This window comes from Chiloscyllium plagiosum, unplaced genomic scaffold, assembly GCF_037043375.1.
Source record: "Chiloscyllium plagiosum isolate Xiang-an unplaced genomic scaffold, Cpla_swu_hap1 HiC_scaffold_23, whole genome shotgun sequence".
Lineage (NCBI taxonomy): Eukaryota > Metazoa > Chordata > Chondrichthyes > Orectolobiformes > Hemiscylliidae > Chiloscyllium > Chiloscyllium plagiosum.
The window spans coordinates 48,645,335-48,658,814 of record NW_028270161.1 but is presented as its reverse complement, the minus strand read 5'-3'; the positions used below and the strand labels follow the sequence as shown (position 1 = coordinate 48,658,814).

At 42.2% G+C, this 13,480-nt stretch overlaps 1 protein-coding gene across 4 annotated transcripts in view; it reads right to left on the bottom strand.

The window, feature by feature from the left end:
- Positions 1-13,480, bottom strand: part of ptpro (protein tyrosine phosphatase receptor type O) — a 171,239-nt gene that overhangs the window by 22,279 nt on the left and 135,480 nt on the right. For 3 of the 4 annotated variants that reach the window (XM_043713538.2, XM_043713540.2, XM_087999643.1), the window contains 4 exons: positions 10,036-10,171; positions 6,825-6,945; positions 6,660-6,728; positions 1,294-1,377 (listed from right to left, as the gene is read on the bottom strand). In XM_043713538.2, the coding sequence (XP_043569473.1) occupies positions 1,294-1,377; positions 6,660-6,728; positions 6,825-6,945; positions 10,036-10,171 (410 nt within the window). The remainder of the gene's footprint in view (positions 1-1,293; positions 1,378-6,659; positions 6,729-6,824; positions 6,946-10,035; positions 10,172-13,480) is intronic. The other variant, XM_043713539.2, reaches the window with a different exon arrangement.

The window sequence follows — 13,480 nt, the reverse complement described above, 5'->3', positions numbered from 1 at the left end:
TTCCACGTTTATCTCCCTTAAACTTTTCTCCTGTCACCTTGAATGTGTGACCTCTCGTTATTGAATCCCTCACCCTGGGAAAAAGCTTATCTCTAAACACCCTCTCTATACCCTTCATCTCCTGCTTTTCATTCACCTGGCAGCCACACCATCATCCATCTGGGCCTTACACGCTGGAGTGTTCTTCCTCAAACTTTGCTTAACTTTAACCATTTGGTCACTTCTCCTCTGGCTTGGCGATCATTCTCGCCTGATTTTTCCATAATAAAGTATAAATTTTGCTCTAAGTTAATTCTTTCTTAAGGCCCTTGGTCAATCCTATTTGTTATTATACAGGATGTGGGCATTGCTGGCTAGACCAGCATTTATTGTCCATCCCTAGTTGCCCACAGGGCAGTTAGAGTCAACAACATTACTGTAGGTGAGTAGTCACATGTAGGCCAGACTAGGTAAAGATGACAGATTTCCTTATAGGACATTAATGAATCTGATGCCTGTTTTTTTTTAATACAATAATCTACAGTCTTAGTAGGACACCATTGGACCACCTCTCCATTGCAGTCTTTTATTGAATTCAAATTTCACCATCTGTGATGGTAAGAGTCTAACACCTCTCTCCAGAACGTAGGCCTGGGGTTCTGGATTGCCAGTGCAGTGCCATTACCACCTAGTCACTGCCTCACCTACATCCTGGACATAGGAACATGGGAATCAAGAGTCAGAGTATACCAGCCAGCCAGCCCTTTTGAGCATGCTTGGTCATTCAATAAAATTGTGGTGACCTCAACTCCACTTTCCTGTCTGTACCCATAACCCTTGACTCTCTTGTTAATCAAAATCTATCAAACTCCACCTTGAAGAAATTCAACGACACTGCTTTTGGGGAAAAGAATTTCACAGAGGTAAAAACAAAAGAATCTGCACTTCCATCTTAAAAGTGAGATCTCTTGCTCTGAAACTGCCTCCCCTAATTCTTGACTCAACTCCAAGTGGAGCCATCCTTTTCAGACCCCCTCAGGACACTGTGTTTGAACAGGATCACCTCACATTCTTCTAAACACTCAATGGGAATTGGCCTAACCAGTTACAAACTAACCTCATGCTCCTTACAAAATGACAGAACAAATGCCCATAACTCTATGGTATATAACACAAGTAACTTTCTGAACTATCCTCCATATTGTAGCTCATAGCTTCTCACAATACAGTCGTGAGAGAACATCTGGTTGAGATGCTTCAGTTTTAACATTTCTCAGGAGGCTTTAGGTAAGAAGGCTGTTAAAATAAACTTACCAAGGGTTAATACCAAAGGCCAAAAGATAGTCAGTCCAAAGGCATGATGGGAGAAGTGCAAGCACAGCAAAAATACTTCTACGCCTGAGAAAATGCAACACAGACACATATAGACATAGAGTCTGTTTGATTAATAAAAGAGAAAGTAGCCTGCAATTAACATACACATGAAGCAAGACTTAGTTAGGTACAGTATAAAGAGATTCTGCAGTAACACAGACATGCTGCACAACTCAGATAGTGTTACAATGAAATACAGATAGAGAAATGCACAAAGTTAACATGACTAATAGCTTCATTCACACGTGCAAACACAAAATCAAAACCATTACCTGCTATATTATTCTTTTCAATTCCTGCCGCAGTATTTGACTTGCTTCCAATTAGACATTATGCACAATTATACGGAGACTGGATTGCAGTTAAGAAGAACTCTCCTCGAGTTATTATTGTGTTAACAGCTAGGCATCAGTCTTTGGCTCGAAATATCACCAAACTTTCAGGAAACAAGAGCTGGATTTGTTTCAGGGCCTAAAGCTGCCTGTAGAGGGAAACTAATTAAAACTAAGCTTTCTATGTGACTGACTTGGCATGGAGACAGTTTTCCTGTCCGAGAAACCTAGCAAGCAAGCACGCTCACTACTGGAGACCTACCAACTTCCAAGGAGCAGCTAGGTGTAGTATGAGGTGAAAAACTGGACAGAGTACATCAGCAACAAGTTTCCCTCTCAAGCACTATCTTCAAATATTTTCATTGAATGAAAAGAAGCCAAGCCACCATTTTGGGGGCAAGGCAGGGGGAGGGGGTGGTGTTGAACCCCAACAAAAAGGTGTTCTTTGGCTGTACCTGCAGTGGGCCTATCAGGAGGCTTGGAATCCCAGCCTTCTGATTGGTGCCCAGTTCCAGGCATTTGATCTGATCTTGTGCAACTGGAAATAGAAGACCAACTGCCAAAGCCTCTGTCATAAACTCACCATTATATCTTTAAAAGCCTAATTGTCTAGTCTATCCAAGCATTGAGGTCACCTTGCACAAATGGCCAGCTCTAGGAGCAGTGCCCTAAAAACTGACAGTGGCCAGCACCAATATTTTCATGCCTCTCCTTACATCGATGTGACATCAGTCTTGGAAGGACCATAAGTTCATTCTTTTCCTATTGGTATCTATGTTGGCCATTCAGTCCCCCATATCTATTCTAGCTCGCTACAAGGGTGATTCCTTGAGCCCCAATGCCTGCCTTTTTCCCTCGTAGCATTGCAATATCTTTTTTTTTCTGCAGACACCAATCAAATTCTTTTCTGAAGGCCAGCTTAAATACACACAGTGCTTTCTAAACCCGCACCACTCAGAGAGCAAAAACCATTGCTGTTGCTTCTTCTGCAAATCAGTCTCCTCACGTTCTTAACTCTTATGAGTTCAGTCAAGTAACATATTGTCTGTACTGTGTCCTTACTTGAATGAGCTCAAACTGGGTCTCCCCATTGCCTCTTGGTAGAGGCCAGGTGACTATGGGAAGCCAGGAGGCACAGTGTTACATTTCTATCCCAACCACCTCCCATCCGAGAAATACAAAAAATTGCTTGCAATATCATTCTGAGTGGCCCAAATTACCCAGCATGCACAACTGTTTTCCCACATTAGCAGTTTGTTACTTTCTTCCGTCTCTGCAGATGCATTTTGAAAACGGTTTTAAAATCATGCCAGTCTCTTGATGGCACACGTGGTCATTAAATGTTTGTCAGGGAGATGTTCCTCCCCTGGGCAGGCACTTGCTGTTGCCATGGTATGTACGTTTGCTGTGGATCATTGGGTCTGTTGGTTGAGCCAAGACCAATGCAGGCGATGAGTTCGCATCTTCCTGATTGTCCCTGCCAGTTGAGAAATCGTTTCTCCTATTGTGCTTATTGCCTGTGATTGTGGGGCTATATCTGCTCATTCATTTCCGCCGCATACAATCAAGATGGCGCCTGCCATACACAGGTGCCAAGTTACCACTCTGGCTGAAGCTTGTCCAGAATATTGCCAAGCTCTCCAATACTCAGCCTTGGGAATGGTTTAGTAAAATGAAATTTGGTTTTTTTGCTGTCAGGAAGAGTAGTTACTATTTGTCTTTGTACTGGATTACTTTTTGTGTGTTCAGTGAGCGTGTTTCTTCTCCACTTGAGGATTACCTTGTACACATCTGTGTTTGATTTGCTCTGCCTCTCCATTTTGTTGGGTATTGTGTGGAGCTAATGTGTGCCGTTTAATAACGTTTACAAAGCTGTTAAGTTCTTCACTGATGAACTGAGTCTCACTGATTGTTATTGGAGTCAACTGGTCCATCTCCCAGTAGTCAGAACAGTAGTCTATGGAACAAGATGATCATTTCTGAGAGAGTGAAGACAAATACTCACAGCTTTAGCCGTGCTCTGTCTGCAACCTCATGTGTCATCAAAAGCCTGATTTACTTAGCTCGGTACTCATTGCAAGCACAGCACTGATATGGATTTTATTGCTTATATTTGACCAACCCAGCACATTGGTTGCCTTCCTCAAACTTGACTCCATTCCTTAGTAGCCTGCACAGATGCACTTTAGCATCTCTCGTCTCAATTCCTTTATACAACATGCCCATTGAGGACTGTCAATTTGTCTCTGATTGCCCGATACATTCTTACAGCAACAAATATACCCCTATGCTTTGGGGCCATCCTTTAATCATGACTTCTTGCAACACTTGGACAACTAACATTTTGTTAAGTAGTTTGCTTGATTTGAGTAAAGCACTCATTTGTCAGATACAACGTTTCTGCAGGTTTCTGACTTCCAGAGATGACCAGATGCTGTTACATGTAGAAGCTGGAAGACTTCAAAAGCTGTTGCAATATCCTCTATTTTCTTCATTTGGAGCACTGCTCTCAACAGCTTGTCAGTGATGCATATCGCTTCCCACATTCGTGTGTCATCAACTGAACTACAGTTCTCATAATTGGCCCACAAATGCAGTTGAGATTGAATCAGTGTTTAATGATGCTCATAACTTCCTCGGTTTTATACTCTATAGCTTTCTTTATTTAAGACACAGATCCCATCTGCCTTTTCAACCACCTTCTCAACAAGCCCTGCCAAATACTGTGCACATTTACACCCAGGTCTCTGTGTCCCCGCATTCCCTTTATTGTATGTTGCCTCTTTCCTCCAACTAACAAGTAAAAGCATCACTTCACAAGTCTCTACATTGAATAACTGCCAAATGAGTGCCAATTCCACCAGCTTATGTCCTTTTTGTTTAAAACTCATTCATGGGACGTGGACATCACTGGCTAGGCCAGTATTTCTTGCCTGTCCCTGATTGCCCGCTCAAGAATAAGCCACATTGTTATGGGTCTGGAGTCATGTGTAGGCCAGACCAGGTAAGGATGGCAGTTTTCATCCCTAATGCACAATAGTGAACCACACGGTTTTTCCTGACAATTGGCAGTGGTTTCATGGTCATTATTAGAGTCTTAATTCCAGACTTTCATTTGATTCAATTTCCACTATCAGCCATGGCGGGATATGAACCCAGGTCCCTGGGACATTAATTTCGTCTGCTGGGTAGCAATAATATCACTTGGTTATTGCCTCCTCCTGAGGTCTTATCACTAGCTTCCTCACTATTCATAATATTTCCTGTTTTTGAAATTGTGCTCTGTACACCCAAGACTAGGTTATTAATATCAATCAAGAAAGGCTGTAGTCTTAGTAACGTCTCCAAAATACAGTGGATGCTGCAGATCTGAAACAAAGCAACTCAATCATAGAATCCCTACAGTGTGGAAGTAGGCCATTCGGCCCATTGCGTCCACACCGACCTCCAAAGTGTATCCCACGCAGACCCTGTACTGTAACCCTGCATTTCCCATGGCTAATCCCCCTAGTCTACACATCCCTGAACACCACTGACAATTTAGCATGGCCAATCCACCTAACCTGCCCATCTTTGTACTGTGGGAGGAAACCAGAGCACCCAGAGGAATCCCACGCAGACACTGGGAGAATGGGCAAACTCCACACAGACACTCGCCAGAGTCTGGAATCAAACCCGGGTCCCTGGAGCTGTGAGGCAGCAATGCTAACCACTGAGCCACCGTGCTGGTGAAATTCAGCAGGTCTGGCAGCATCTGACAGTGAAAAACAAAATTAATGCTTGGAATCGGCTATGAGTCTTCTTTAGAACTTACTGAATTCCTCCAGCAGTTTCTGATTTCAAGCCCAGCGCCAACCTCCAGGGAGCCTCGCAATACATCTCCCTTCGATTGTTCACCACTGCTGTCTCCTGACAGCCATCTTCTGCCACTTTCTCATTTTATTCCACATCCATCAAGTTTGGTTGCAAGTCGATTTTGTGGCACCTCATCAAGTGTACTTTAGACGTCCAGACTTGCTGAGTTTCTCCAGCACTTTTGAAAAGAGCTTAACTAGAAGGGTGGGATTCTAACTGTGTTTCAGCAAAGCCCTATAGAATCGGAGCAACACTTGTTTTTCCTTACACTCCCAGGACAATATGCCATTTGCCTTCCTAATTACCTGGACAAACCTTACTTTCCCTTGGAATTAGGTAGAAGATTCTTCCTTGGTAAGGCAGATGCCAATTACTTGTTTAATACCCCAGCAATGCTCTCCATGTATAAGAAATGTCTTGGTGTCAGCTTTCTGTGTTTGCTTTTGCCCCGAATGCTGAGATTTTGCCCTGGTGACATCACTGCAACTCTTAAAAACCAACATGAAAATAGCAAGAATTGAAGAACATATGCCTAATTGGTATTATTGCTGGTTGGTTGGTGTGGAAGTATAGGGCAAACGTGAGGACTTCCGAGCTGGAGATTAGAGTCAAGATTAGAGTGGTGCTGGAAGAGCATAACAGATCAGGCAGCATCCGAGGTGCAGGAAAATCGACGTTTTGGGCAAGAGCCCTTCATCAGGAAGGATACTGCCTGACCCGCTATGCTTTTCCAGCACCACTCTAATCTTGACTCTTGTGTGGAACTGTAGATTATATGAAGTATAGTGCACATATACACCACAAAGTAATTGGGGGAAAACTAAATGAAGTTTGGATATACTCCAAACTTTGGAAATCAACTACTGAAGTTTCTAAGTTATATTTTATGTCCCTTTCAGACAATGGAAGTTTACTTCTTACTTGCTGTACTTTGTCAGTGAACTGCTCTGTTACAATGACTGCTCTGTTATGTTTGGGATTATGACTTCCGCTGTTCAAACCATCTCAGATAAAAAAAGGTTACGTGGAAATTAAAACTGATTTTCAGGCGTTCAAAAATAAAAGGCCCATCACTCTGCCAATCCAATCATTTACCTCTCCTTTTCACTCTGAACGTACCAGTTAAATGGCAACTTCCCATCTCTCTCCAAAGTGGCGAAATTGACAAATATTCCGGCTCCACAATTTCTGTAAAGGAGCAATGTGATTATTTATACATGACCTCGATAATGAGTAACTCAACATAGCTGGAGGAGAGAATGTGTGTAGAAAGTTACTCTGTACCTGGCATGTTGCAAGTGCTTTCGTCGTAGAACAAACAGTGTAATCAGCAACAGTCCAATAAGCAGGATACTCAGGATTGCGAGGGCAGAGATGACCACCATGTTCGAATTCACTTCTGTAACTAGATGTTCAAAAGAATGAATCAGAAACTCCTTTCTGGTACAACTGGTCAGGACATTCTGCTCCTCATGAGCACAACTTTGATGAACATAAAACTGTTTGGAAACTACTTTAATATTTGTTAAAAATTACTTTAATATTTATTAAAAATATACTCAATGCAGTGATGCGAACTGTCCGAAATCACTCCACTTGTGTAACAACAAGATACAAATTTCTTCCTGCCCAAGGCAGGCATTATTGCCCATCAGTAAAGGGTAGAATTGCCATAATCCTACCAGACCATGGGCCGCTCTCTCATTAGACAGAGATAGCTGGTGGTGGTTTAACCTGAGGGTCACCATTCTTCAGGCAAGGGGAGATGCTGAGAAGGAGAGTCCTTCCTGATAACCTGAGCTTGTGCAGGAATTGAACCCATGCTGTTGGTGCCAATCTGCACAGCAAACCAGCCATCCAGCCAGCTGAGCTAGCAGACCCCCTTCCAGCAGCTGTTGCCCTGAAAAGGTGGTGGTGACCCTTCACTGGAGGTTAACACAACATACTTTCCTCTATTTCCCCATCAGCCTCAAGTGGATCATGTTGCAGTAAAGCTAAAAGTACTCCTCTCGTTTGTCTTGCATTTAACCACAATTTGGTTTCTTCTGTTCTCTTTTGTAGTGAGCAACTGTATGATACCAGAAGATATATAATTCATCTTATCCCAGGCTTTAGCCATTCTGCTCTCAAAACAATTGTCAGCAAGTGGCTAGGCCTTGTGTTAGGCTTTGCTCCTTATCCAGCAGTATTAAGGGGAATAAAGGAATTTAACCATCACATTTTTGCATTCATAAGGACGCAAGATGGCAGGAGTAGACCAGCCTGATCTGCCCCAACTCCACTTTCTCACTCCCTTCCAACATCCCTTGATTCCCAGAGGCACCAAAATTCCAGGTTGTACCTCCCTAATGCAGCACTCTCTAGCGCCCACATTGTGGTTCCTATTCCAGTTTACTGATGAACCCAGGAGTGTTCTGTGGCCATCTCCCCAAAAGGTTATCCTTGTCGTGCTGGTGTAGATCTATCAATGGGCTGGTTTGAGCTAGTTTCCAAGTGAGCTTCATCTTGACAAGGAGCAGGATAATTGGTCCTGTGCGAAGATGCTGTTTCAGTCATGTCAGGGTGTTGCACATGCTCAGTCTGCACTCACATTTATTTCAGTGAAATGCTCATCTTTCAGTTTAGAATAATTCAGATCATAATCGTTAGATCCTTCAGTAACAATGGGTGGATATTGTTTCTCACAGATGGGTGTGGGAGGTATAAAGAATTAAGTGCTTCAAAACGCACACAGGAACAATTGCCCTCTGGTGCAGTTGACACCAATGAAACTTTCTCTTTATTCCGGTTCTGTACTGAGGATCATTTATCATTTCAAAATGATTTGCAACAAGGAAACATAATTGAATTTAAAAGGCTGAAGACTGTGGGTAACTTGATGCAGAGCATTTTTAAATGTGTTTAAATATTTCTGCGCTAACCCTGATATCAGTCTTCCTGAGTTGCAGTCTGATCTGACAAAGATCCAGTCCCAAGGCTGCTGGTTTACAGAGGTACAACTGATGATGGGGCACCTGCAATCCTCCGGAGGACAGAACTCCAAAGATTCACAACCTTTGGGTGAAAATGTTTCTCTGATCTCAGTCCTAAATGATTGACAGCTTACCTTGAGGTCGTTTGTTGGTATTTATGATTTCTCTGCCAGGGAAAACAACCTCTAAGTCTCGACCTTGTTAAGGTCCTTCAAACTTTTTTAAGTTTCAAAGAGATCACCTCTCACTCTTTGAAGTTCCAGATTATTTTCCCAGTTTATTAGTCCCTTACCGTAGATGACTCTTTCATCCCAGGAGCCAAACTTTCATTGTAGCCGTGCACTTGTAACTACTCTATTTCATTCCTTAAACTTGGAGAGCAAACCCGCATGCAGTTTTTTCAAGCAAAGTGTGCTCTAACAAGTGCTGTGTTTAACCGCAGCATAACTTCCTTACCCCTGTATTATAATCTTAAGTAAAAAAAAGGCAACGTATCATTTACTTTCCTTACTTACTGTTGCATCAACCTGCCAACTTTACATTTCTTGTACGAGTACACACAAATCTCCCTGAATATCAACATTTAGAAAGATTCACGTTTTCAAAACATTATTCTGCTTTTCTGTTTTTACAGTCAAAATAACGTCTCACTTCCTCAAATTATATTTCAGCTACCACCACATTGTTCACTCACTTACCCTGTTTCTTTCTCTGCAGGGAAATACGTCATTGTTCACCAGTTCACAAAGGACACCTTTCAGTTAATGCCCCAATCTGGACTCTGTCATTGCTGAGTCTCAAACTATCAAGTGGAACACAATAAAAACTAATGCAACACCAGGGCTGTTACACAACACTGTGTGAAATGCATGGATCTGTGCTATAATCCTAGCAAAACTGACATGGGTCTGCAAATGTCTTAGAGTCCCTAAAGCTTGCTGTTTTTTTTCCAATTCATTCACAGGATGAGGGTGTTGCTGCTGGGCCAGGATTTATTGTCCATCCATAACTGCCCAGAGGGCAGTTGAGAGTCAACCACATTGCTGAGGGTCTGAAGTCACATTAGGCCTGACCAGGTAAAAATGGCAATTTCCTTCCCTAAAGGGTATTAGTAAACCAGATGGGGTTTTCCAACAATCAACAATGGTCATCATTAGATTCTTAATTCCACATATTTTTATTGAATTCAAATTCTACCATCTGCCATGGCAGGATCCAAACCCAGGTTCCTAGAATGTTACCTGGGTCTCTGGATTAATTGTTCAGCGAAAACATCACTAAGCTATTACCTCCCTTATTGCACTTCATTTATCCATTAACTAGCTGGTATTAAACACTTGTCTTGAATACTCTGCACAAAGAGCAACATTCAAGCAACAGAGAACCTGTCTTCAAATTGGAATTGTACTCTCAACTGCAGGAGTTACTGTTGCTCAGTAGTATCCACTGATACTCAAAACCTGATTCCTCCCTTTGAGGCTGTTCCTAAATGAAAGGAATACCTTCATTTACAATGAAAGTACCTGTTGTTGAGACAGTGATGAAAACCGGAGCACTGTAACGCTCATAACTGACACTGGTCACACTGCAGTTATAGGAGGTCGATGGCACGAGGTTGGTAAGTGTAACAATAGGAGAGTAAACTGTGGCCTCTTCTTTCTGAAATGAAGAGAAAGCAACTTCAAACTTACAAACGATGGAAGACTGGCAGGGCAGGCATGTGTTAGAAGCTACACAAATACATACGCTTTAGTATCATCATTGCTACAGCAAATTAAATCCTTTGGTTACATCTTCTATAACATGCCAGGTATATTGCATATGTAGATTAGTGTTGTGCAGTATGTTATCAATTTGGGGCTAATTAGGAATTAAGATGTGGCCAATGCATTTCCAATTAATAAACAAACAAGTAAGAAGGTCCTGAAGAAGGGCCATTGCCCGAAAAGTCGATCCTCCTGCTCCTTTAATGCTGCCTGACCTGCTGCGCTTTTCCAGCAACACATTTTTCAGCTCTGATCTCCAGCATCTGCAGTCCTCACTTTCTCCTAAACAAGTAAGAGACACCACATCTGGAAATGTTAATAAATATTAGAATGTTGCACATATTCTAAACTTTATTGTGCAGTTTCAGTAAAATGGAGATATAAAGCAGAGTGCACAAATATCTTTTTTAAAATCTCTAATTACACACACACACACACACACACACACACACAGTTTAGAATAATAGATGGCCATGCTACCACTGGGTGGGCTTTGGCTGCACCTGTATACAGCAAGGGATGGCCTGTAGCACTATCCAGAACTCTGACAGAATGAACGCCACCAACCCTGGCCTGTCACTTGGTGCCAGTTAAACTGCAAACCACACAACTCCCAAGAAGGACAAAATCCCAGTGCCCTCCATTAACAAGGTCCTGAATAAACCTAACTGGCCGCCTGCCTCTTGTGGGACAGCTAGACAGCAAGCCCTGCCAGGCCCTGAAAACACCATCGTGGAATGCCTGGCACTAGTAAAATCGGTGGGGAACTGGCACACTGGTCAGTGCCAGTATATTTGTTCCTAATCTTGGCGGGCTCTCACATCCTGCCCACAATGCCCGATGTTTTCACAGTCACCAAGTGTTCTTCGGCATCTTTTATTTTTATACTTTGCAGTTTCACATCCATTTAGTCGGAGTGAACATTTATTGTCGTTTAACTTGGCTTCGATGTTCTCAAGTTCCGGCCAGCTGTGGGTAGATGCTGTTGAAACTTGAATACTTGCTTTCAGTCACACTGGCATAATGTCATAAACACATATAGGAACCTTATCAGTGCAAGTTCCAAGTTTTGACCATGCTTTCATGAAAACACCAATAGACTGAATCTCTTCCTCACAGTTAAAAAGATTCACATGAACCAAAAAGTCTCCTGGGTCACTGCCATTCACCTTATTGCTTCCGTAACAGTAGGCCAAAGGTGCGGTAGAAAAGCTGGTAATGTATAAAGGTAAAGGTTCACTGACAGATTTCAACAAAATGTAACAGGATCAAAACATTCTAGTAGTAGAATGGTTTAGCTGCCACAACAATGTATTATAAATTACCTGTTGAATATTTGCAGAAAGTATATTATTCACCAGTGATATCAGAAATACATTGTAAGCATGGATCAAGCATGAATGGTAATTGAAAATCAGCACTCCAGCTATTTAACAGTTGAGTTTAAACTGATTGAACTATTTCAACTTGTCTGTACGGCTGCTCCCTGACTTCACAAGGCTGGGGAAGTGGGAATGACTGAGAAAATTGCAGCCTTGAAAGACGTGGAGGAAAAAGTGATTTGACCAGCTTGAGCAATATAAGACAGTCAATGGAAAGGAAAAGAGCAATTTCCATTAAATTAAATTGTGAGAGTAAGACAAGGAGGCACAGTTCCTGGAACAGACACCCGGATAGTATTCACACACCACAACTGACTTATGGAATGGAAACATTTTAAATTATTTTCTGTCAAAGCTCTTAAAGTTGGGCTGTGGAAACACAGGCATTTATTGCTCATCCCAGATTGGTTTCAGTGCATCGAGGAAGACAGACAGAGTGGGTCTGGCGTCGCAGGAAAGGCACATCTGATCGGCTTTCCACAACAATCAGTGTTAGTGCCAGTCCATAAAGAATCAAACTGTAAATCTCCACGGAAAGATCTGACCTGGATTTCTCTTGAGTCCAGTTTCAGAATGATTAAATGTCTGCAGTCAGCCACAATGCCTAGAGCCAAGGGTCTGGTTTTACAACACCATCACAGTGCTACCAGTCACTTCCATTAAACTGCACTCCAGTGAAGGAGTTGGTTTTGCCACAATATCATCCAGGCTTACTCATTGAATCAAGTCGAAGACTTCGTCCATAGACCAACTGCTATTTACACCGGTAACACTTGATTGCTCCTTTCATTCATTTATCCATACAATACAGAACAAGAGGTTATTATTAAATAAATTTTACCTACATGTTACCCATAGCTCTTGTGGATGATGCAGACTGACAGCCCTAACTGGCTGTTCATTGTGCCTTAACTCCTTGAGAACATTTCACAAAGAGCTATCTTCCTGGCTACTGTGAAGTTGCCTGTGCTGTCATCATTTATCTTAATATAAATACTGCAACCGCGCAGAAAGTTATATAAAGGCAGAAAAGATGAAGGAGGTGGCATTTACGTAACACTTTACATAGATTACAACACCAGCCAAAAATAGCAGAGCTAAAATACCGAAGGCTGTTATTAAAATAAAACTGGCTTTGAAAAATATCTTTTTGAATAAAACCATATCAGGAGAGTGCACTGCCACAAAATTCTTGAGTTCCAAATCCATATTCTCTTGACTGCTGGCCCAGAAGTTGACTGCATACTCACAGACCCCAGGAAGTCAAACATAAATGCGAAGTAGTGCATTTTGGTACAGCAAACAGGGTCAGGGTTTAAACAATTAACAGTAGGGCCTTGGGTAGTGTTGTAGGACAGAGGTCATAGGGGTGCAGGTATATAATTCTTGAAAGTTTGCATCACAGATAGACAGGGTTGTTTAAAAGGCATTTGGCACACTTGTCTTCATTGCTCAGTCCTTTGAGTATAGGAGTTGGGAAGTCATGTTGAGGTTTGGCAGGACATTGATGAGGGCTCTTCTGGAGTACTTGTCCAGTTCTGGTCGCCCAGTGACAGGAAGGAGATTATCAAGCTGGAGAGAGTCCACAAGAGATTTACCAGGATGTTGCCAGGTATGGAAGGTTTGAGTTATTAAAAATAACTCTGGATAGACTGGGACTTTTTTCACTGGAGCGCAGGAGATTGAGAGACAATCTGATAGAAGTTTATAAAATAATGAGGGGGGGTAGGTAAAGTTAATAACAATTGTATTTTCCCTAGGATGGGGGAACTTCAAGATGAGGGGACACATTTTAAAAAGAGAGGCATGGGATTTAAGAA